General features: G+C 32.8%; 3 protein-coding genes and 1 long non-coding RNA gene across 8 annotated transcripts in view; 2 read left to right on the top strand and 2 right to left on the bottom strand.

The window, feature by feature from the left end:
* The window catches only part of LOC148613580 (PH-interacting protein-like), a 37,917-nt gene extending 35,804 nt beyond the window's left edge, over positions 1–2,113 (bottom strand). For all 3 annotated transcript variants that reach the window (XM_088586979.1, XM_088586980.1, XM_088586981.1), the window contains exons 1-4: positions 1,978–2,113; positions 1,831–1,889; positions 1,724–1,753; positions 1,483–1,542 (exon numbers count right to left, since the gene is read on the bottom strand). In XM_088586979.1, the coding sequence (XP_088443105.1) occupies positions 1,483–1,542; positions 1,724–1,753; positions 1,831–1,889; positions 1,978–2,026 (198 nt within the window). In that variant the 5' untranslated portion in view covers positions 2,027–2,113. The remainder of the gene's footprint in view (positions 1–1,482; positions 1,543–1,723; positions 1,754–1,830; positions 1,890–1,977) is intronic.
* Positions 2,114–2,261: 148 nt separating this feature from the next.
* LOC148613579 (dehydrodolichyl diphosphate synthase complex subunit DHDDS-like) lies at positions 2,262–13,310 on the top strand. The gene is made up of 8 exons (XM_088586994.1): positions 2,262–2,406; positions 4,366–4,555; positions 5,407–5,549; positions 6,150–6,266; positions 7,305–7,406; positions 7,904–8,018; positions 8,662–8,769; positions 12,381–13,310. Exons 2-8 carry the CDS (start codon positions 4,373–4,375, stop codon positions 12,606–12,608), a joined length of 996 nt encoding a protein of 331 aa, XP_088443120.1. The 5' UTR covers positions 2,262–2,406; positions 4,366–4,372; the 3' UTR covers positions 12,609–13,310.
* Positions 13,311–13,701: 391 nt separating this feature from the next.
* On the bottom strand, positions 13,702–19,976 carry LOC148613578 (uncharacterized). The gene is made up of 2 exons (XR_015923416.1): positions 19,824–19,976; positions 13,702–17,816 (listed from the first exon to the last, which is right to left on the bottom strand). It is a non-coding gene; the product is annotated as an uncharacterized LOC148613578 (long non-coding RNA).
* A 9-nt stretch (positions 19,977–19,985) lies between these two features.
* Positions 19,986–24,622, top strand: LOC148613577 (uncharacterized). Of its 3 annotated transcripts, none has more exons than XM_088586991.1 (9): positions 19,986–20,203; positions 20,893–21,055; positions 21,339–21,396; positions 22,019–22,082; positions 22,499–22,654; positions 22,929–22,987; positions 23,362–23,467; positions 23,824–23,931; positions 24,186–24,622. In XM_088586991.1, exons 1-9 carry the CDS (start codon positions 20,073–20,075, stop codon positions 24,334–24,336), a joined length of 996 nt encoding a protein of 331 aa, XP_088443117.1. In that variant the 5' UTR covers positions 19,986–20,072; the 3' UTR covers positions 24,337–24,622. The 3 variants fall into 3 exon arrangements, with proteins under 3 accessions (XP_088443117.1, XP_088443119.1, XP_088443118.1); XM_088586992.1 differs by having other exon boundaries at positions 19,988–20,203; positions 23,872–23,931; XM_088586993.1 differs by lacking the exon at positions 23,824–23,931.
* The last annotated feature ends 108 nt before the right edge of the window (positions 24,623–24,730 follow it).

Raw genomic sequence — 24,730 nt, 5'->3', positions numbered from 1 at the left:
CTGTGTATTAATACCAATCATATGATCGCTCCAGCAAATGTTCAACTACTAATATTTCTAGACTATTAACCTCTAATTTAACCACATTTAGAAACTCTGTTATCAAGTAGCACTCGTACTACAGGTAAATATCATGCAAAATGTGATTCATGGTCAGAAAGCGTTATATTCTAATTTTTGATATTTTGTTTAAAATGTTATGGAAAACAGGAAGTAAAATGTGGCTTTTCATATAACCCTTGTTCTTGGAAGATAAAAATCATCTAGAATGTACTGTAGAATTCAAAAATAAGAGAGCTTACTCTGTAAATGACACTGAAATAATATTTAGTTTTGTTACGACATTAGTAATTGATAAAGGTGTCATTTTTCAGAATGCCTTCTTTATCCTTTGATTGATACAGCACATCTAGAGACAATTACAGTTTGAATGGATTGACTAGGCTAATACAAAAATCCAGAAGAAATTTTTTTTTAAAATGGTGTATATTAAATTGATTAAAGCAGATCTATTACTTTGAAACTTTTAACTTATTTCTCTTTAAAAAAAAACACTTTTGGTTTTGAAAAATATTTTAGTTCAGAGAATTTAAGTTAAGAAAATCTATTTGTAAAATTAGAATAAGAGCTTACTCTTCAAGGAGACTGATAGATATTCAAAAACATATATAAATGTAAATAAACTTAATAGAAAATGTCAATATTGAACATTACTTAAAACTGAATATGAAATTAATTTTGTTAGAGAATGTACTCCTTATAAAGATATTAGAAATGATATTTAACTCAAACAATTTAAATAATGAATCAAAATTTCAATGTACAAGAAAATTTCTCAAATGTTTCAGAAAGTTTTTGTCAAATATTATGGAGATGGGTAGACTTATCAAAAACCATTACCAATAGATGGTGAAAAGTATTATCTTTTTCTGATTTTTTTTTTTTTATACAGTATTGAAGTTTGCCCAGTACTATACCAGTATACATTTTTCTGTTATGTTTAATTTGTAACTATTTGATAATTATAATTATATGTCAGTGTCATATATGCTCTGTAAAGAGCCCTTTGATTGGAATAAAATCACATTTATCATTCAAGTGATATTGGAAAAACATTTTATCGCTTTGCATAATATTTTCAGTGGATAAGTTAAAAAGCGAAGGAAAATAATGGAGGAGTTCCGATAACATACTATAAATAGTTCTACACAATTCTGATTGGCTGATACAAACTAGGGGTCAGTGACATCACACAATGACCTTGTGCATTAGAAATGTTAATGGCCTCAGTAGAAATTATTACAATTTTGAAAGCAAACGGCAAAACAATTGATTTCATGAATAATTTGACAAAATAAACATCAAATCAAGTATGAATGAAAACATGTCAATTAGTACAATCACGTTACTTGATCGAAGCAAGCACAAAGAGAAACGACAAAAAACTTCAAAACATGATTTTCACGCATTTTCAAAACTTACCAAATTTTCGTAACTTCTTTCGTGTTCTCTGCCTTCCCAGTCGATTCTTTTCGGTAAAAGCTGAAAAATTTCAATTTAGAATAATTTTCAAAGTTCCGTGCACAACCCCGTTTTCGACGATACTCAGTGTAATAAAAGAAAACTTCGATTAAAATTTTACCCGATTCCGTCGTTTTTCATTCAATTTTAGCCGTAAAAGCGCGTAATTCGGATTGGAAACAATTTCAACATGCACACTCACCTTGTGTTTTTCCAGTTCTCTCTGAAGAACCTGCAATAAACAAAAGAACTTTTAGTTGTGAACAAACAGAAAAGACCCTTAAGAAACGAATTTTATTAACTACTTACCTCAGCGGCACCGGAGCAAGGCCCAGAAGACAAGAATCTGGCGATTAGGAAATACAACTCTGAAAGAAACAGAAAAGGGTCGGTCAAGTTAGGAACTTCTTATCAGGAATAAGAACACTCTGACAAAACATATGAACCGATATTTACCAGCTTCAATCGACGAAATTTCCCTCGGTTCTCTGCTTGGCCCGGGCATCTTCCCTAACGACTCGATAAACCATTAAATGTGGGGGCTATTTATTTAGGGCGATTTTGACGCCATTTTCTGTTTACAGTTGAACGTGCAGGCGGAAGGATATCATCTAGCAATGCTTGAACTGTAGAATATTGAAAATATAATACCAGTATTATTTAAAAACGTAATATTTATTCAAAACTGTATTTGATATTATACTGTAGACCAAAATATTGACGTGTCATTTGAATGAATTGTTGACCTACTTTGAGTAGCGGTCTTACAAGTCGAATAACACAACTGGTGCTACGTCATCCAATTTCGGGATAGCCCCTTAGTCGTGATTCCCTCATTTAATTGCAGTATGCAGTCGAAGTGCGAAATAAACTGAGATTATAAAGGTATTTTCTTCCTGTATTTAAAAAAAATGTAAAATGATTTTATGATTTACACATCTTTTCATATGATGTAACACAATTTAAACGAAAAAAGGGGGACTCTAGGTCAATATTTGAAGGCTCCAGATTCCAGTGATTTAAATTCAGAGAAATTATCTCTGTTAAAAAAATGCATCAGGTAGATTGTTGATTCATGGGCTTGACACTGAAGTGAATGTCATATCACCATGACCACGATGTAGCATCACCTACAATGTTCATGGTGTTCAATATGTTTTCCTGATGTGAAAGCAATTCAAATATATTAAATTTATGTTTGACATTCACTTTATTTATTTGAAAATAAATGCTACAGTTGTGACAAAGTGCTACAAAAATTTAATGTGAATAGAGGTACTACTATGGGGGTTTTCAACATCTGACTACCCTGTCAGGTCTTGCACAGATGAAGATGTATGGAGGCATTTGTACAGTTCTTATATACGGGCACAGGTTGATCTATACCCATACTTTTCTGGCCCCCCAAGTCGATCTATCTGGTCAATCCGTCCCCAAGTTGATATTTCCCTTCTAATAATTATATTGTATAAAATTTAGTGTCATACATCGAAAGTTGTTATTTACAGACAATTTTATTCATAACTAAGGTCATCACACTTTCAAGGTAGGTACCTAAATTCTTGACTAATAAATGAGGAAACTATAAGGTTCTGTTTATTTATTCACAGACAAAGACATGGTTTGCAGACTCTTTCATTTACACATGTATACCACCATAAACAAATATTCAAACTATAAAGTTCACACAAACATTCAGTAGTATACGGTTTATCAGAAAAAGCATAGATTGGATTTATTTTCTTTCATCCACTTTGCATCCAATTCAACTTTATTTAAAGTGCAAAACTTTAAATAGGTGATTGTGTAGTCATTCCTCAACATTTCCAAGTGAAACAACATTTCCAAGTGAAATGCTAAGTTGCATTGTCACTTGCAATGTCATTTTCAACCTATCAATTGTGTTCTTGTGATAGAAGAAGACAATGTGCTATACATTTTGTGATAAAATAAATGATTGTAAAGATTGAATAACCCAAATATGATCACTAATGCAGAAAAATGCCTAGATTTAATGAGTTCCATGCAAGTTAGATCTTCAAGCCTCTTTGGCTCAAGAAACTATGTTTTGGTTACTCATCATTACTCTACATGTAAAGATTTTCTCCATAACTTATTGCTGTTTTCAGCATCAATTTAAATTTTGTTATCTGTGTATCGATATTAGCATTGTGACAATTTTGCGGGAGAAAGTCCAAGATTGAAATTACAAAATTTATTTCACAGTGATAATTATGAAATTTTTTCACACAGGAAACATTCTGGCATCTGCTACATTTGTTTCTATATAACAGGATTTAATCTAGATATATTTATTAAAAAAAAAAAACATATACATGAAAGTCTGCGTGTGTGCATGTACATATATACTTGTATTTAAGGAGTGACTGTTCATTATTTTTTGGTCTATGAAGAAATAACCTCAATCACAAGGTGCACACTAAGTAAACTGCACAGCAGATTATTTTCAAGTGTGCACCATGGGCATTGAGATTATTTCAAATCGACAAAAAAATGTAACGGTCATTCACTATAATTTAATTTTAGTATCAAAATTAAATGAGTAAATCATTAAAAAAGTTTGATGAGTCATAGTCATAACCAAATTTAGTTCTTGAGATGATGGAAGAAATTTTTATCCAATCAGAATCTGTGTTACTTCTGAAATTAAATTATTGGCCTATAGAAATATATTTTAGCTTAAAGTTCTGAAGAAATTTGAGAATTAAATATACATTGTAAGTCTCTTTCTGGACTGTACCACTAATATGTCTTACATCTAAATAAAGAATACTATTACAATAATACATGGAAAAAAAACAACAACATTTGAATTTATTTTAGATCCAAGATGTCAACTTGGTTTCCGGAGAGACCAAAGCCTTGGTATTACAGGCTGTGTAATCATATTGTAAAATCAGGGCCCATTCCTAAACATGTTGCTGTTATTATGGATGGTAACAGAAGGTTTGCTGTAAAGAACAGTATGGAAAGAGCTGAGGGTCATCTGAAAGGATTTGACAAATTAACTGAGGTATGGGTATTTTCTGTCGCAGGCAGATATTTTATATTACATGTTTATACAATTACTTTCTGGATTTAGATCTTCTATGTATTTGATTCTAATGCTGCTGATGAGAGGTTACTCCTTGAATATCCACATTAATTGGTATTTTGATTGGTATTTTTGTATTTGATAAACACTGGGTGTGTGCTACTGCTGGTGGCCCAAAGGTCCCTGAGGGTTCTCACCAACCCAGTAGTCAGACTCGTCTGACACCATATACTATATCATATTCCATTTATCAAAATTTGCTGTATTACAAATGTGAAGATACCAAAATAATGAGTGTAATTCCTTGTATTGCACATGATGGATTTGGCTTTCCAATTCGATGGTTTTGGTTTTAAGTATCATGTTCTTCTTAGTTTTTGGGTTTACATCTTCTAACAATGTATGTATTTGATTCTAATGATGCTGATGAGAGGTTGATTCTTGAAGCATGTGTACAACATCGGAATTTGCAATATTAATATGATTGGTATTTTTGTACCACTTAAAGTCAAAAAGTAACAGTGTATACATGTATGTTATGTAATCAAAATTGATTTTCTGAAATCCATGATTAAATCCAGGATAAATTATACATGCATTGTATCTAAAAGTTCACATTTAGTAATACTTTTACATATATCTCTTTTTTAAATTAATTTTCTATGATTTTTTTCATCAATAACTACTCAAATGTACATTTCAGAAATAACAACACTTTTATGATTTTCATCTCATACTGGTCCCAACCATCAAAAAGATAAGAGATCAAGAATTATACTCATCCACTCATTTTCATTAACATGTTTTTAATAGATTGTCTCCCTTTGTAGGTCTTAGAGTGGTGTTTAGATCTTGGAATAACAGAGGTCACTGTTTATGCATTTAGTATAGAAAATTTTAAACGTTCTAAAGAAGAGGTTGATTGTTTAATGGAGTTGGCAAGAAAAAAATTTAAAAGGTTGATGGAAGAAAAGTAAGTTTTGGTATTGAAGAAAAAAATCAGAGATAGAAAGGGAAGATAACTTACAGATTCACTACTTTTGTTTTCATTATTAATTTTTATTTCAAGATGAAACTAACTTCAAATATGTTTCTGATGTACAATATAACGGGAATAGATATGTTGTATATGTTAAAGAGACAAAAACACCAACGGAATGAAGATGTCAGCCTAAGGCTACTCATTGATCTTTAATGAGCAATTAGGAAATCTTCATACCACAGGGCAGGTTGCAGCCAGCCCCAAAACATCATCATACACAGGTACAGCAAAAGAATTGCCCCTGTGTACTCAAGAAACATAAAAAACTAAAGGTGAAAACAAAACAAGACATACATGTACATGTATAAAACAATAGTAATAATGCAGAACTGATAATACATTGTCCTTCCCCATTTTTTGTCAAGACAATACAAATGGGACATAACAGAAAAGAGGGAGAAATGTGAGATCAGCTTTTAATTAGATCACCTTAACCTAGCTTTTTCTGAATATTTAAAATATATGTACATTTTTACACCCCCGTCTAGACATATTATGGTACTCTTTAATGTTGTGAATAACCTTTTGCAGAGATAAAATCCAGGAGTATGGAGTGTGTGTTCGTGTTCTTGGTAATATAAGTCTGTTACCTTATGATATCCAGGAAATTATAGCTGAGGTTGTCACATTCTCTGAAGGTAACACAAGGTAGGTACAGGAAATTATTGCTGAGGTTGTCACATCCTCTGAAGATAACACAAGGTAGGTACAGGAAATAATACCAAAAGTTGACGCATCCTCTGCTTTTCTGGAAACACCTGCCAAGTTGCTTATTTGTCGCGTCTGAGGTAGAGGAAAGAGGAAAACTATACCACAGTGAACAAAGAAACTTACCCACTTTAAATTATATTCTGTGACTCATTGATATACAAGATAACAGTACTTTCACAGTCAACAATTTTTTTGCAACAATTTAATATATGTATCTATATATAGTAGTTGTTTGCTCCACAACCTAAAGTGAGTGGCTCTTTTCAGTCTTGTCAGCATGGATCCTTAACATACTTGTAACTATTGTTTTTGAACTAGAAGCATGCACACTGAATAAATACATTGAGAAAAATAAGAAGACTGAAAATTATAACCTGATGGAGAAGTGTGAAATAATTGCTACACCTATGCATCTCTTAATCTAATTGAAATAAGACCTATCAATTGTTTTTTTCAGTCACTGCATGTAGGATCTAACAACAGTCCATTCTACTTTCTATTTAGATGGCCTTTTCAGAATCCTTGTTTTTTTTTTCCCATTTGAATAATGCTTTCAAAATCATGAAAGATGAAATCTGATTGAATGATCAGAAAGGTCATCAGAACAAAAAGTACACTCAAGTTCAAAATTCAAAAATGCTTCCATCATAGTCATAAAATGTTTATTTCTTTGATATTGGTTTTGATTTTTACTTATGATACCCTTCAGTAACAAATTCTGGGATTTATAGAGAGCCCATTGTCTGTTCATGTTATTTTTAAAAGTCTTGTTATTTGACCACTTTCATTATGGTCAAAATGTTATCCTGTGTAATGCGTTTAATAAAAGTCAAAATCGAGAGCAGTATCAAGCTTGAATTTTGTGTCTATATTTGCCCCATCTATTCCAGGTTCAACTTCTGCAGGCATATCCTCCTGCACTCTGCAAAGCATTTTGTTTCACAGAGCTATAATTAATGTGTGTTTGTTTTGTAGAGCTACCCTCAATGTGTGTTTTGCCTACACATCAAGAGATGAAATATGCACAGCTATGAAGGAGGTAGCAGAAGGTGTTTCTCTGGGACTTCTTAAGGAAAGGTGAGTTCAAAATAATAACAAAACCTGGGACTTTTTAAAGAAAAAGGGGTTTAAAACAATACCAAAACCTGATTTTAAAAAATTCTTGCTAAAATTGTCTTTCTGATTTCTACGTCGTCAGTTCTATCTTCTGCATTCTTCAGTTTTAAATTTTACCATAGAAAATAAAATTTATATTAGAATAAGTCATTATTAGGAATTGAGAGTTTTATAAATATAATTTAATTTAAGCAAGAAGAATGAGAGAATAGTGTAAAAGTATTAATTTGTCTAAGATGACTTTCCATGCTGTTCAACTCATAGTATAGTTTCTTTGACAAAGACCTTACATGCTGTAAAGGAAGAAAGAGTAGGAAAGCAACAATCTATTCAAAATGTTAATATGAAAAGACGCCAAACTAAAGTTCTGCCCTGTAGCATTTCATTTTTTGGTTTTTCTAGTTTATTTTTGGCATTGTAATTCTAGCTTATATTTTGATAATAACTTTAATTTTCAGTGACATAACAGAAGAGTTATTAGGGCGTTGTTTATATACAGGGGACTCTCCTAGTCCTGATTTATTAATAAGAACATCTGGTGAAGTTAGACTTAGTGATTTTTTATTATGGCAGGTAAGATGTTACTAAGCTTAAATATTACTATTGTGGAAACAAGTTGATCTATAATTTACCTTTGCAATATCCATCATTAAGAAGTTTGTACAGCTTTTAAAAACTACAAGACTAGGCCCTTTTTTGTTCACTGTGGCAGTGTGGGACAATGACATACATCCTAGAAGTAAGGCTTGGTATGGAACAGAAGGATTTCTTCACATAAACTTGCTCATTGACTACCCCACAGGGTCTGTTAATATCTACAGTAATTTCTGTATAAAACCAAGAAATTACAGTATAGCTGGTTAATTTAATGGGATTTGAATTTTTGCCTATTTTGGTCTGTCTAAAAATGCCAAAAGAAATTCAGTAGAATATTAACTGTGGACTTAAGAGCTCAATGCACAAATAAGCATTCACGAAAATGAGAAACACCAAATTTTTTCCTGTACCTTTTCACCTCAAAATCTCAAAATTTTATACCTGCCAAAATAAGCTGTCATACAGTTTAATATTAAAATTCAAAACTCTCATTAGTTTACAAAATAAGGTTTTAGTACTATATGAAAGGGTTGTTTCTATTGGAACTTAGGGTATTCTTTTTTTTTCTTCACCAATGTAAAGTTTTTTTATTTGACTTATTATTTTATAACATTTACAGACTGCCTACAGTTGCTTAGCCTTTGTTAAAGTTTTATGGCCTGAATTCAGTAGATGGCATCTATATGCATGTATGTTCCATTATCAAAGGAATTACACAGAAATTCAGGTAACAAATTAGGAGTAATGCACAGTCACATTTTATACGGTGGAACCTGTCTCAACTGCACCCCTTTTGGGCTAAATGATTTTTTCAGTCAATACATATTGAAACTAATATGTGTAGACTTCAAAAGATATCTGGTTTACTCAGGTTTCCAGTTTTTAGTGGAGTCCAAGAGCTCATTTAATTTCGTTGCTTTGTACATATTATTTTGATTTATATTCTTTGTTGTGTGTGTCTGTTCTCAATGTCGAATCTTGGTCCCTGGATTACATTCTTTTGATTTACACAGTTTGTCAACAAAGGTATAGATGCAATTAATTTGGCTAACATTCTCCATCACAAAAACGTTACCAACAAAATTCCCCCATATTTCAAAGACAAATCCATACCAATTATTTCATATTCCTATACTTCACCCATCGCATCCAAAATTTTCAATTATAAAAGGCTATTGCAGAACCTTGAGATTGAGGACTTCAAGGCTAAACCACCTGACTGTTCTTGCAAAACCTCTCCATTCAAATATGGTCCCTCTGGTCACATCGTTACGGGAGATTTAACCATTATCGAAAACGAATCTCTGCGTAATATCCTTTCTAAAGGTCCCAAGTACCGTGAACCACGCTCCATAAATTGGAATTGTAACTTCAAAGTTCTTATGGATGCCGTCGAGGACTATGCAAGAAAAAGGATAAAATGAGAACAAGAAGACATTGATTCTCTGTCAGAGTGGTTAAAGGCCGTGAGGTCTTTAATTTTGAAACGAATGAAGGTTTTAAGTAGGTCAATGAGTGCCAAGGCTACATCAGTTTTCAAAGACTCCGATGTAGCAAAAACATTGTCTACTATACATGACAAGTATGTTGTCGCACCAGCAGACAAAGCCCAAAACAACATTGTTTTTGTCTGCAAAACGTTTTATATCCAATGTTTATTATCAGAGGTAGATGTAGAAAATAATAGTAGTGATAGGACCTACACTGCTACCACTCTCTCCAAAGAAGAGATTGTGGAAAACCATAAATCTGTGCTATCGTCTTTTGGTCTTTCTACCAAGGACGATGATTGTGATTTACCGTCTATGTACTGGATTCCTAAACTTCACAAGAATCCATACAAACAACGTTTCATAGCTGGATCTGCAAAATGTACCACCAAACCCCTTTCAGAACTTTTAACTTCTATACTCACAACTGTCAAAGAGGGTCTACAGTCCTACCTCAACACTTGTTACTCCCGTAGTGGTATAAATTCAATGTGGATCCTGAAAAATTCGAAAGATCTTTTGGAGACAATCAGTTCAAGACTATTATCTGAATATAATAGCATTAAAACCTATGATTTTTCAACACTGTATACTTCTATTCCCCATACTCAGTTAAAATCCTGACTTAAAACATTACAGGCTAGAAACCACTAATTCCACTTCCCATAGGCTTCTATGCTAATTTCACAATATTCAATGGCTTCTCTGGACTTTACCTTAACTTTAACCTGCAGAGGACTATATATCAGCATGATTCTACATATGTCAGCTCACAATCCTCAGAATGGCATGTGGGGTTAGCAGACTTGCAGTGCAGTACTGGTCACCAGAAGTGAAGTGTCTATAAATAGCATGGGAAATCCCAGTGTTTTCACAAGATAGGGGTATATTTAGAAATCCTTATGGAGATTAGGCTTCACATCACAAGAAGCAAAATGCACCTATAAAATGTACAGGAATGTTTTTCCTTTCAGAAACTGTTTAAATTTTTTAAATGAGATGAGAACTTTTTTCACAGCACTATGAGGAACAGGGGTAATTTCTACGTAGGACTGTACGTTCCAAATGCTCATTGGTTGAATTGGTGGTCTGTAACCTATACATCGTCGTTTTTCCAAAAAAAGATGGTACACCTAGATACAAATATATAGTTCTTGGTAGAGATTCCTCAGACTTTGTAAGAAATAATTCCAAATCATCTTCCAAATATACAGAGGAAGATGTTTACAAAATGCTGGAATTTTTAATCGACAACATATTTGTCCAGTGTGGTGGACGTGTTTTTCAACAAATGGTCGGCATTCCAATGGGAACAAATTGTGCTCCTTTACTTGCTGACGTATTCCTTCACTCTTATGAGGCTGACTTTATAGCTGAACTGATCAGAAAGAAAGAATATCGTTTGGCTAGATCCTTCAATCTCAGTTTCCGCTCTATAGATGACATATTATCTTTAAACAATCCTAATTTCCGGGATTTGATACATCGCATCTACCCAAAAGAATTTGAGATAAAGGATACTGCAGACACTGTGAAGTCAGCCTCATATCTTGACCTACACTTAGAAATCGATGGTAAAGGAAAACTATTGACCAAACTTTACGACAAACATGATGACTTTTCATTCAGAATTGTTAACTTTCCTTTCATCTGTGGCAACATCCCTTCGGCTCCTGCGTATGGAGTGTTCATATCACAACTCATATGTTATGCCGGAGCTTGCCGAAACTTCGCAGACTTTTTGTATCGCGCTAGAACTCTAACAAATAGGCTTCTGGAACAGGGTTATGTTGCTACAAGATTGAAGTCATCACTACAGAAGTTTTGTGGTCGTTGTCGTGGACTCGTGGATCATTATGGTGTATCCATCAGCACCATGAAAAGTGATGTATTCAACGGGTCATAGTTTTCCTTTTCTCGTTTGTCTACCCCAGACTTACTTTTTATGAGCAACTCGGCAGGTGTTTCTAGAAAAGCAGAGGACACTTACCCTACCAGTGCACCTGGTCCATGCTCCCAGTTTTTAGTGGAGTCCGAGTTGCTCATTTACTATTGTTACTTTGTATGTATGATTTTAGTTACTTTATGTTCTTTGTTGTGAATGTCTGTTTTCCATGTCTGGTCTTTGTCCCTGGATTACATTCTTTTGATTACCGCTATAACCTTGGTTCCCTTGATTACTTTTTTTTAGGATTTTCTTTAGACTGGTTTCACAGAATTTCATTTCAATTCTGACAAAGTAACAAAAAAAAATCATCTTCCTAAAGCTGTAAAGTTTAGGAGAAAGTAGAAGTTAACTCGGGTTTCGTTTGATTATCTCTGCATATATGTCCCAGTGATAAAAAATTAGGTCATTTAAAGTTTGTGTGTTAATTTTGTTTTATGTATACTGTTTGTGTACAAATACATGTACTAAACCTATAAGACCGTTTTAAGCATGTAATACGGTCTGTGATAACCCATTGATCTGTCAGTTGTTTCCAGAAATGATTCATTTAGGTTCAAACTAAATGTCTTAATATTTACAGCATTTCAAATACTTCCACAAGTATGATCTAGTATTAGAATAGAAATCTCAGACTAAATGTCTAGTGAAATATTGAAAGTTTCACATAAACTTGAAAAATTATTCATTGAAGTCATTGGAATATTTTATTAATTAAGAGTGTGGTAAAATTTTGCTTTCCAACTGAAGTTAAAAAATGAGCTAACCAAATCTGTAAAGTATCATTCCCTTTGAATGACTCTAAAATTTTGAACTTCTCCACAATACAACTTTCCATGCACAAGTATTTTTGTTTAACACTGATATGTCCATGTTTTAAGATATTTTCCATTTATATTGCAGAGAGCCATAGAAAGTAATGATTCCAATCAGAAAAGATTACAAAGGGAAAGTGACTACCAAATGATAGCTAAATTAATGGACCAGTCAGAGCCATCAATACACACTGCTGTTACACAGTACGAAAGGGAAAGAGAGTTGAGAGTGGACAAATTTATGCAACATTTACATTTAAAAAGAGAGAATTTTTTCAGGGATATTGCATCAAAAAGTAAACTGTCTGTATCATGATGAATGTAGATTCTTAATATTTGTAATTCATTAGAAAATGTTCATTATCCTGACCACTGAGCATTTTTAAATAGCATCTGTTACAGTCACTGTTCACTCGAGGCTAATATAATTATGTGCTTTGCAGCATGATAATTCACTGGTAATTGACTAAAGGCAGTGTACTTCAGCTTTCATTTTATACTATTAACAAAATATCAGTAGTCAGGCTAGAAGAAAGGGCTATGTAATAATGAATTTATGGATAGAAGAAATAACAACTATTAGGCGAATTTAAGTAGATATGAACTTTCAAATAATTTAACACTGATTCTTTGATATGATCAACATTTGTCAAGATCTGCATTACATTCTACAATGTGTTATGAATCATCTTCTTGGTGAACAACTGACCTTATACATTGACTGTGTGAGGGACATTTCATGCAATATATATTCTGAGGCATAGCATCCAAATCTGGATTTGGTACAGCGAAAATGGCACCTTGCCAGGGGGCTCTGGTGGCAGTCGTGAAATACCCTATTTTAAAATAAATTTGAGGAGAATTTTAGGTATGGCATGCTGTACTTATGAAAATTATTGGTAGTAGCCATACCTGCCATACCAGGGGCTATGTCTGTCATTATGAAATTAATTGTTGATTTTATTGATTGATGTATAAACATAATTTAATTTATTAATAAAATGAAAATGAAAAGTTGTATTGTAGTATATTGTGGTTTGACTTATCTCCATTGGCCAATCATCTACATTTTTATTGTGTAAATGTAGTGACAATGTCATATTTTAACAATATAGTTGAAATTTAAGCATTATATCCTTGGGACTAAAAGTTATATATTATGTATTAATTGTTCCATTTATATAAGCCTTCCTTTCTATGCAAGGATGTATTGTGATTTATTGTTGTCTGTATGTGGTTCAAACTTTGCACAATAACTCAAAAATGCTTGTACTAATTTTCATAAAACTTGTGAGAGTTTCTTTCTATAGCTCTCTTTCAGTTTTAAACAATTCTTATTTTCTTTTCGTTGTGGGATCGTTTGGTCTCACTATTTAAGTTTTGACTGAGTATCAGAATGAAAAATATAGTATTGATAATCTTTTATTGAAGTAATGACATCCTGGACAATATTGTTCACAAAAAATTAATCAACACAATGCTTTTCCATGGTGTGTAAAAAAAACAAGTACTTGTATCATGTCCTCATAGTTATGTAAACAACGTACATATGTTATTTTAATTTGGAATTATTCAATATTTAAGAAAATGAGTTAAAAAATAATTTGTAATATGAACTAAGGGGGTTAGTTATGCTGCCATGACTGAGGGAGTTAGTATGTTACTTGCTTTCTGTTAGCTTACTAACCTTACCCCTTAGCCATGCCGACATGACTTACCCCTTAAAAAAGATTAGTTTTACAAATTATTTTTTTCTCATTTTCTAAATTCCAAAATACAGTGGATTCTTGTTAATTGCATAGACTATTTGTCAGGAAAAAAATGCAATTACATGTAACAGGAATATGCAATTGACAGAAATTAGCATTTCAAGGGATTAATTCTTTCATCATGTCTAATTAGATTACTGCCGTAGTGTCTAGTCAAATGAGAGGGAAAATTTTGTCGTAAAAACAAAATTCTTGAGAAAACCGAGGTATTCCACTTGCGATATTTTGCTGTTTTACCCATAAAGGTACATTTTTGAGTATATTTCTGCATTTAAGCAGAAATTTCTATTTTTTTGGTATTGTGTTATGGAAATAAGAGGAATGTTTTATATGGAAATGTTTTTGTTCTTTGAGTTTCTATGCATTTAACAGGTATGCGATTAAGTGGAGTTCACTGTAATTCCAAATTCAAATAATTTCTAGTTTGTATACTTCGTTACTATAAAATGCATAGCATTAAGTTGTGGTACCAGTGTATGAAACTGTTGAAACCTAAAATGAGTAGTTGTTCTTAAGATAAGATAAGATAAAATTTAACATTCACAAAAATGCAAATTTATAACAAATTATAATCATATGGTTAGCAACATATGATTCACATATGAATGGAGCATGATATGATGAGTATATGATAATAATATGCACATATGTGTCCAAACTAGAGTTAACATATGAGAATCATATGACTGTCATATGTAAATAATTATATTAGTATGATTATGAATTTAGCCTCTGTGTGGTACATTTGGCTGTGTATTCATTTGCAGAAGACATTGTATTGAATTTCCGATATTTTATTCAGTATCATGGAAACAAATTCTGACATTTTGTATACCTAGGTAATATTAGGTGACTAAAAAAATATAGTTTGATACTCACCTATTAAGTTATCTAAACCTTTGAATATGCTCATTTCTAAGGGATGTAATTATGATATTGTCAAATCGTTGAGGATAGCATTTTTTGGTATTCACATTGATTCACTCATAGAGTCTTAGTATATTTAAAAGCAGTTCTTGGCATGATATGGGTTGTGTCCTTATTGTATGACTTATGATGTACCATTATTCTCAATCCCACATGGGAAGAATTGAGATTGATTTTACATACGATGGGGACATGACTTTTTGTAGGTTTAAGCAGGTCTGGAGCTGGCATGTTGGTTAACTGCTAGTAGTTACGTTAGTTAGTTTGTACGTTTGTGTAATTTATATTCAGTTTCTTTATTTCCACTGTAACAAGGGGCTCAGACCTTTTTGAACTGATTTTTAGGTGTTTAATTGTGTAATATTTTTTCCACAGTGTTCAGATTATAAAGGGCGAGGGTTGTGATCACTCCACAATACCTTAACCCAGTCACATTTTTTGCACCTGTCCCAAGTGAGGAATTTCTGGCCTCTGTATGTCTTGTTTCATTCTCACCTTTAGTTTCTTTTTTTGTTACTTGAGTATACAGGGGCAACTCTTTCGCTGACCTGTGTATAATGATGTTTTAAGGCCAGCTGCAGCCTGCCATGTGGTATGTCGTTCATAGAAGACCAATGGGTAGCCTTGGGCTGACATTTTCATCCTGGTTGGGTTGTTGTCTCTTTGACATATACACCACACCTATTCTTGTTATATGCAGTTTTTATACCCTGCCTCACAAAGTGATACTTCCGAAAAGTTATGTATCTGTCCATCTGTCTGTCCCTCCCCTGACAATTTCCAGATGATAAATTGAAGACAGATCAATGAATTTTTTAAAAACTTTGCAGCGTTGTTTAATATCATATAATACAGGTTACATTTAATATTGAGCATATTCAAAATATTGTTTTTTAGTTAGGCCATTTTTAACATTTTGCCATCCCCCTTTTTCATCATTACGTGGCGAGGAATCACTCAATGTTTTATATTTTTGCCCTATTTTTACTAAGAAATGCAGAATTTTAGATAAATTTTGTTACTTAGATACCAGTAGTTTATCATATTTCCCCAAACGTTTGATATATGACATGAAGTCATCCATGATATATCTATTATTTTATACATAAATTTCTAAAACAATCTTTGGTTATCTTTATATTCTTTATATTAATATTTCGTACTTGGAAGATAAGGCTTTTTTGCTTTCTAAACCAAATTGATAAGGGCACTCTTTACACATCTAAAATAAATAAATGTTTAATGCTACTGTTGTTTTCTATTACTTGATTCAAGTGATAATTTAAAAACAGGTTTTAACTTGAATAAAAAATTACAGTATATGACTTTTTTATGACAATTTTTTATTGCCTTTTTTGATGAAAGACAGAGTGGCACATCAAAAAGGGGAGCTTCACCTGACTATATTAGGCCAGTTCTGGTACTGTATGGAATAATAAAATTGCAAAGTTAAATATTTTAATATAAAGCACACTAGATTAGCTTTATAAAATATTTAAGTCCCAGTTTTTGTAAGAATCAGGCTAAGGGTGAAACATAGTATATAAAAAAAACACCATTTTGAAAGTTCAATTTGACTGTTTGCACAATCAGAATCCAGGAAAAATACAACATTTTCCATATAATTTTGGTAAAATGAGTTATAATTTCATTGAAATGCACTGAAAATAAATATTTCAAGGGCAGATAACTCTGTCAAAAACTTACTTTTTTTAACATTGTATTGAAAAATTTTCTGAGCAAATCTAGTAATGTAGAGATAAAATAAAGGTCTTATCAAATAGAGAAAGCATCCTTGATTGAAATTATATTGTCGGATCTGTGGGTTTTCTGATTTTTACCATTTTGCCTGATTCTTACAAAAACTTGCACAGAATAGTTGCTATTTAAACACCAGAATATTCTATTTCATAAAGCTTTGCCTCTGAAGTTGTTGGTTCATCAAAGTAACTGACAGTTCTTTAGTATATATTCCCTGATGGAGAAAGAGCCAGAGAATAAGGTAGTCTTTTGACTCCATTGTCTCTAAGTTTGTGGTATTATGCAATGTCCCCATCACTGCTAAGTATGTGAAGGTAGAGTGTTGAAGTTTATAATAAGTATATTGTGTTTTGGAGTCACAAGAAGACTGACTGGATGGAATGGTGTATTTTAAGTGTTGATATTTGCATGTCCATAATAAAAATAAGTCTCCACTTTTTTTACTCCCACTTTACCTCTTTGTTCATTTGGAATTAAATCTAGGACAAACAGATTTCCATTTGATGTAGTAGCAATGTTCTCTGGTTATGTAAATATTGTGTTGCCTTTGTACATTTCATACTTGTCTAATTGTTCACCATTTTTATCCATCACTATTACAACACCTATATTTTCTTTATGACGCCCTACAATTACATTCTGAACCTTTGTCACGTGTACACACAGTAGGGTCCAAGGATGTATTCTAAATCTTGAATCCTTTGTGATTGTATTTCTAAAATATATTGTCAACAGAGTAGATGGATTATCTCCTACAATAAAAGGAGAACCTGAAGGTGAAATGGCCAAACTGAATGGTTGAATATTGAAAGTAGATAACACTGTCACTGAATTACAGGAAAGTTTTACATGAAGAAGCTTGTTAGGATTATTACTACCTATCCATAGAGTTCCATCTTGAGAAACTGCCATGTAATGAATATCCTTTGTACTGATATTTAAAAGTTTCACTACCTTAAACTTAATTTGATGCTGTTTTCTTTCTTCAGTGGACATCTTTCCACTATCTCCTTTTTTCTGAGTCATCTGATGTTTTGTTACTGTCTTCAGCTGTCATCAATTTAGATCTATTATGTTCAATAAAAAATTGGATATATTCCATAGCTGAGATGTTGAGTACTTCTCCGTCTAAGAATCGGGCAAAATGTATATAAGGGGTAGCACATGAAGGAAAAAACACAGAAATTTTATTGCCTTAACCACTTAATTATACCTGATAACCACCAGAAATAACCATGAAAGTGTTAGTAAAATTTGCTTTTTTCAGATATTGATAGGTCAAATGTAATTGAAATGCAATACTAAAAAATTGCGGGAAAATTTTCCTGCACTCTTTTCCTATAAATATCTACGCCACAAGTGCTTTAGAATAAACTTAAATAGCTTTTGGGTTGTTTCCTAGATGTACTGAATATATTTTAGGCAAAAATGATGTTCCACCCATTGCCTGATTCTTACACAGAATGGTACTTAATTACTTTTGCAGAATAAATTTAAATGTTGTTATTGGTTTCATATTATCAATACAGACATATTTTAAGACGTTTTTTGTTTAACAAATTTTACAATTAATAATATACGCAAGTTGTGTTTTTGTCATGCTAAAATATATGTTTGTAAACAATAAGGTGATATCACACAAATATTTATTACTTAATCTTAGACACCAACCATTTTTATACTGAATGGGGCTTGAGATTTTCAATGTTGCTAAATAATTTTTTTCTGCTCTTTTCAATTATTTTTCATTAGAAAATGAATTGTGATTTTTTTATAGGCATATGGCAGATTTTTTCCCAGTCAACTTAACAATATACAATAAATGGAAAATATTATTTAAATGTCAATGGAGGGCGTATGAAAGTAAAGATTCAGTTCAGTTAGATATTTCATTCTTGATACGACCAAATAAAATTAATTACCTGTAGATTTTCATTAAAAAATTGACAAAAATTTATAAAAAAAAAAAATGCGATGGGAATATCACATTCAGGATTTTTTCATTTCAGTTTCTTGTATTAGGTACTAACACACACAAATCTTTTATTTCTTGGTGACTAAAATGATGTTTCATCTCTGAAACTGATATGGCTATGGATTTAGAACATATCTATACATCAAGTAGCTAAAATAAGACTAGCAAATACCTGGTAAGAAATAAAAAATAAAATCCACCCACCACATATTTTTTGTGAAGGTTGGATGAAATTTACATGGGCTTAACAAGACGTGACTCGTGCATGGAAGTTTCCCCTGCAATAACAGGAGAAAGTGTTGGATTCGTGCAGGGAAGCAGCCCACGCTACAATCATGCATGGTCAATCATCTTGTATATATTGTCCGTTTAGCATCCGAAAATATATCAGCTATAGGCAGGAAGTAGTCTATTAGTGAATTCTTGATTGTATACTATATCTAATTAAAATGGCACACTTATATTTGTTCTATGGTTCAAATATATTACAATATAATTTATGAACAACTTCATGATTGTATTTCAATTACCATTAAATTAGCATTAAACCGTAAAATGTTAATTATATAATATTAAAGACGTATATTACACACCTCTTTATTCATAATTTAACATGTTGAATGACAGTTTCTGACTTAATGATACATTCACTGTGTGTATAGGACCTTCCTCTCCTCTTCTTTTCTTTTTCTAAACTTTTTTTTTATGAAACAGAATACATGTTCAACATTATTTTTTCTACCATTTGCGGAACTTCATTTTTTTTTCTTGCCACACAGTATAACACTAGTTAGGCCTGAAAACTTAAATGGTAGATTTTCATCCAACCTTCACAAAAATATGGGGCGGGTGGGGAGGATTTTATATTTAGCTAGGCCAGGTGAGCTATTGCCATCACTTGGCGTCCGTCGTCGGTGTCGTTGTCGTTAATAATTTTTCGAACATCTTTGAAACTTGGCATGTAAAATGTACATGTACTATATGATGTCATGTAAACCATTGCTGTAAAATTAATTAAAGTCTGGTGCATCGTTAATCATTAACAAGGAACCCGGATTCAGGATACTTCATTTGTTTAATTGTATTAAAACATATTTACTATATAGTCTCCCGGGTGTATATTCTTCATTATTCAAACAAACTGTTTGACAGCTTTACGTGGTTTCATTATCAATGCTAATCTAAATCGTATTTCTACATTCAGTTGACACATTGAAAGCTCCCTTTTGTAGCTTATTTCCGTTATATTGATCATGGTCACCTGAACAGTAGAATTCTATTTTTAGTTGGTTGTTTACATGTTGTGTATTGTCACATTTATATATTATATGCATGTACCTGCAGAGATATGGCGACAAGATCTGTTAAGTTAGGAACACAGTTCGTCGAGTTTCCTTCAGAGAAACTACAACAGTTGCAGGATTGTAACCATTTGTTAGATGACGTTCAGGCACTGCATAAAGAACTACAAACAAAAGGGTAAGAAAATGTAGTTCATACATGTACATATTTTAAGGCATAATATCATGTGTACATGTGTGTTCTGCTGGTCGATAGTTACTCCTATAGACTCCTATAATGAACTGACATATACCAAGGGTCAGTATGCACACCAACTATCAGACGTCATTACTTTTCATTCTCAATCGTCAATTTTCCATTCTCCTAAGATAGCTTCAACACGCTTTAGTCATCGTCTCTAAACTCGTCTTTTTAATGACGCTATGTGTTTCTTAACATCGAAGCCATATCCCCCTGGAAGTTCTGACAAATATACAGCGACAGATTTTTCCGCCCCCACATAAAGGACAAGTTAGTTTTATTTGTTATGCTTTCCACGTTAGCATACAGTATATCACAATTGATATAAACACGCAACTTTGAAAATCTAAAAGATGCCGTTGGTACATCAGCTAACCCTTACATCTCAGTTTTTATAAGCGAGTTTGAAGCTCGCATTGTTCGTTTACTCTTTATGTATTTTGCGTATTACCGTTTTTTTCCCTCTGTCTAACGGGATATGACCTATGTCGCCTTTACTGTGAAATACCAAGTCTTAACCAGACACGACAAAGCTATGTATAGCTAAGGCGGTTTGGTCAGCGTTAACTATAGTGTTGTTACACCAAGTGATACAGGTTCTATGATTTAAAATTATTTTGTTTTAGGTACATATTTATTCGCGGGTTACACGACAGACAAGAAGTCCTAGCCGCCAGACAGGCAGTATTGCAGTTTGTTAATGACTTAGGTGATGGAAAAATCGTGGAACCTTGGCCTGATGGAGTCTTAGATTCGAGGTGTGGAAAAGGCTGTATCCCTTTCATGGAGGTTTGGTATATTTCGTACAAGACCAAACATACGTATATATCAGTTTAGTTTAATGGTTTTCTAAGCTAATGCATTGAATTCAGAATTTCATCGACGAGTAGCCCTTTCCGAATTCCATGAAATAATTGATAAAGTAACATCTTGTAACAATTGTTGTTGATATTACATGAGACGTTTGATTTTAAGTTTCTTGGTTTCAATTACCATGGTTACAGTATTTTAAAGAATTACGATATGCTAATAAGTCTAGAGATCTGATCACTCAACTTTGGGTTTCTTTTAGGGCGACAGGAATATTACACACGAGGATGCTGTGAAAATGGTTTTAGAGGGCCCTAGACGTAAGGTTTAAAGATACTTTAGTTATTATAAGATGAATGCAGTTTAATGGAATTGTATTGAGTACTACTTACACTGAATTAGTTCCCCGATTTTGATCCAAGCGTATTTGCCCTATGAACTTTAGAACATAAGCTGTAGTATTGCCTACTCCAGCAATGCTAGAGGTTGTCTGGCAAGCTATTTTCTGACATGGAGGAACGAAATTCCAACCTCTTACGTTGTAGGAGTATAGTATTGCCGGGAAATTTTGTCAAGGGGGAGGGGGGCTATATATACTTAGGGTAATGTAAAGCATTACCCTCCGATCTAAGGTCCGGTTACACATTGTCGACCTATTGTCAGGAATTGTCATTCGCATTAATATAATACCATTTCCTTGAATTCTTCTGGACAATTTGTTGTCCATATTGGAGAGAAATACGATGATACAGGCAGCTGAGATAATGTCATCAAGAAACATTCTACTATTTTAATTTTTTTCTATAAATCTTGATTTAATCGCGCGAGTGGACAGCTACATTTAATATCTTCATTTATTATTCTTATATTCATGTACCGGTATGCTCAAAATGTATAGCCAATATCAAAATTGTTACATTCTAACAATACTTTGTAATTTAGCGTTTGGATTCTTCAGAAGATTATTGGGCGAAGAACCTAGGACGTTTGATTTTAAATGGTTGAGGTATGTCTAGCGAGATTTGTTACTAGATATTGACAATATTTTCACATGTATATATATTTTGTTCAGTGGTTACTCCAGCTATGTGATAGTTTATTTCCTATTTCCTGACGGTGTAATCCTTGCAGTAGGGAGGAACGGAATCAAAAACCTTTTGTAGTTACTGTAGTTCAGGATAGTTTACAAAAATACTGGAATTCATGGTGACGGAATATTTCAGGTGTTATTCACTGAGGAGCATATTTAATTAGGGTTGATATGAATGTTTCAGGTTTATATACGCGGTTAGTTTCATAGAATTGATACGGACAAGGTTGACATAGGTAATTTCGTGTTGACAAGGGTTGATATGAATATTTCAGTTTTACAGGAGTACCTCTATCATTGCTCATGTTAACACACAAATACATATATTACAGGGGTATACATAGAGAAGCTTTCACTGGGGTACATGTTGACAGGGTATATATGAACAGAGGGACACCAAATCTTTACACAATGTGGACTCCATTTGGAGATGTTACTTTAGAGATGGGCTGTCTGGCTGTGTGTGAAGGATCCAATTCATTAGAAAGGTACTTCATTCAACAACCTTCACAATTAAGTGCCATGTTTTATGTAAAGAAGCCACTTTTATTAATTTAAAAATTAAAATCAGTCATCTTGACACAAGATATTCCACATCAGTTTTAATCAGAACTGTGTATTAAGATTTTCTTTGATAAGATGTAATTTGAAGGGAATTTTGCCATTAAATGGGATAGCCAAAATTGAAAATGAAAGGAAATAGGCTGGACTTTTCTTATTCTAATGTGACCACTGTCATTTACAAACTGTTTTTTCTTCCAGTTTCCAATATTTTCAGAAAACCTATGGGCATCTTGATGTTGAAGCTGTCAAGTTAAAAGGTAAAAAAATAATATTAACAATAATGAATCCTTGAACCAAATTAAAATTGCTTACAAGTGAAACAGTAACAATCCAGACATTTTTTTCTTTTTAGTTCATTTTGGTTTGGTGACAATCACCTAACAGACCACCTCAGATACTGAAAGTTAGTTGTTTCCAGTTGATGTCTACCACACTTTACATGCATGCACTTAATCCTTGGAATATATACATGTACATCTCCACCTCCTGTATTTGGTGTTTCAGGTGCACTTTTGTGATTAATTAAAGAGCATTTTAAAAGTTTTTTTTAACTGTACCATATCCAGACTTGATACATATATAATGCAAGAAGTGCACTGGAAGTTGCTGTTTTTATCTCTAATTTTGACAGGAACTGGTTGGTTTACTACAGACCCATGGGAGATAACTGAGAAGTTTGGTGGTCAGTGGAAAACTTCAGACTTCAAAGCTGGAGATGTTCTCATTTTCAATATGGGGTAATTTATTGCGTTTTATATACCAATAATTTAAATTAGATGTTTTAACACTTCAACCTTAAGGTCAGTTGCTATGAAAGTTGAATAAAGTACTGACAAGTTGATTTAAAACTCTTATTCTGAATGAAACTATAAATTCTTCATTTTCTGTTTCTTTTTTCCAGTGTTGCCCACATGTCTACTGCTAACCTGACTGATTACCTTTTTTCCAGTGTTGCCCACATGTCTACTGCTAACCTGACTGATTACCTTTTTTCCAGTGTTGCCCACATGTCTACTGCTAACCTGACTGATTACCTTTTTTCCAGTGTTGCCCACATGTCTACTGCTAACCTGACTGATTACGTTTTTTCCAGTGTTGCCCACATGTCTACTGCTAACCTGACTGATTACCTTTTTTCCAGTCTTGCCCACATGTCTACTGCTAACCTGACTGATTACCTTCGTGTCAGCTGTGATACAAGGTAAATATCTCATCACTTCATACAATACACTACAATTACCATTCTTAAATTATTCTTAGAAAAATCTGGAGCCCTGTAACTTATTCATGATAATCAAAAGCCAAATTAATAAATTATACCATATTTTGTAAACTCCAGGTGTTTCTCTATTCTTTACCTTATATTTCTCAATTATCATAATTTAACTAGATTATTAAGTATGGAAGACCATAATTATGTTAAGTTCAGGTAATTCTGCAGTGGTTCATTTGTAGGTGGCAGAGAGCCAGTGATCCCGTGGATGACAGGTATGTTGGAGAGAACTGTGGACACAAAGAAACAAAATTTGGACTGAACTTTAATGATAATAAAACTAACGAAGAGGAAGTGACGATAGAAAAACTGAAGAAAACTTGGGGAATCTGATGTCAGTTCAAGCAACAGGACTTAAAAGAACCTGAGAAATAAAATTTGTAAATATAATCATTGTCATGAGAATGGTATTCAACATAAACACATCAATGAATGTGTAAAGTACTGGTATCCAAAGGAGATATATAAAACAATCGTTACCAAATATTTACCATGCTTCTCATTGACCGATGATTTTTCATCACAATCATATTGTTGGACCATTGTAATGTGATTTTTACATTTATAAATAGTTGTGCATTAACACAGATATGAGGGAAATAAAGTGCAATTTCTCAGAGTGTGAGTTTTGTTTCCCCGTTTTTTTACATGCTTAAGACTACTGGTACATGTATGTCATGAAAGAAAGTGATAGATAAAAGGCAAGGTTTCCTTACTATATAAGGGA

The sequence above is a fragment of the Perna viridis genome, chromosome 6 (genome assembly GCF_037379345.1).
Source record: "Perna viridis isolate PV_CMFRI_1.1 ecotype Kerala chromosome 6, ASM3737934v1, whole genome shotgun sequence".
NCBI lineage: Eukaryota > Metazoa > Mollusca > Bivalvia > Mytilida > Mytilidae > Perna > Perna viridis.
Note: the sequence above shows the minus strand (reverse complement) of the source record. Positions and strands in the feature narration are given on the sequence as shown.

What these genes read in the sequence shown, in the direction of transcription:
- LOC148613579 (XM_088586994.1), top strand. Translation starts at nt 4,373, where the DNA reads ATGTCAACTTGGTTTCCGGAGAGACCAAAGCCTTGGTATTACAGGCTG. An exon ending in TTCTCTGAAGGTAACACAAG is followed by an intron (nt 6,267 to 7,304) that starts GTAGGTACAGGA and finishes TTTGTTTTGTAG; the next exon opens with AGCTACCCTCAATGTGTGTT. An exon ending in GGAATTACACAGAAATTCAG is followed by an intron (nt 8,770 to 12,380) that starts GTAACAAATTAG and finishes TTTATATTGCAG; the next exon opens with AGAGCCATAGAAAGTAATGA.
- LOC148613577 (XM_088586991.1), top strand. Translation starts at nt 20,073, where the DNA reads ATGGCGACAAGATCTGTTAAGTTAGGAACACAGTTCGTCGAGTTTCCT. An exon ending in AAAGAACTACAAACAAAAGG is followed by an intron (nt 20,204 to 20,892) that starts GTAAGAAAATGT and finishes ATTTTGTTTTAG; the next exon opens with GTACATATTTATTCGCGGGT. An exon ending in GCTGTATCCCTTTCATGGAG is followed by an intron (nt 21,056 to 21,338) that starts GTTTGGTATATT and finishes GGTTTCTTTTAG; the next exon opens with GGCGACAGGAATATTACACA.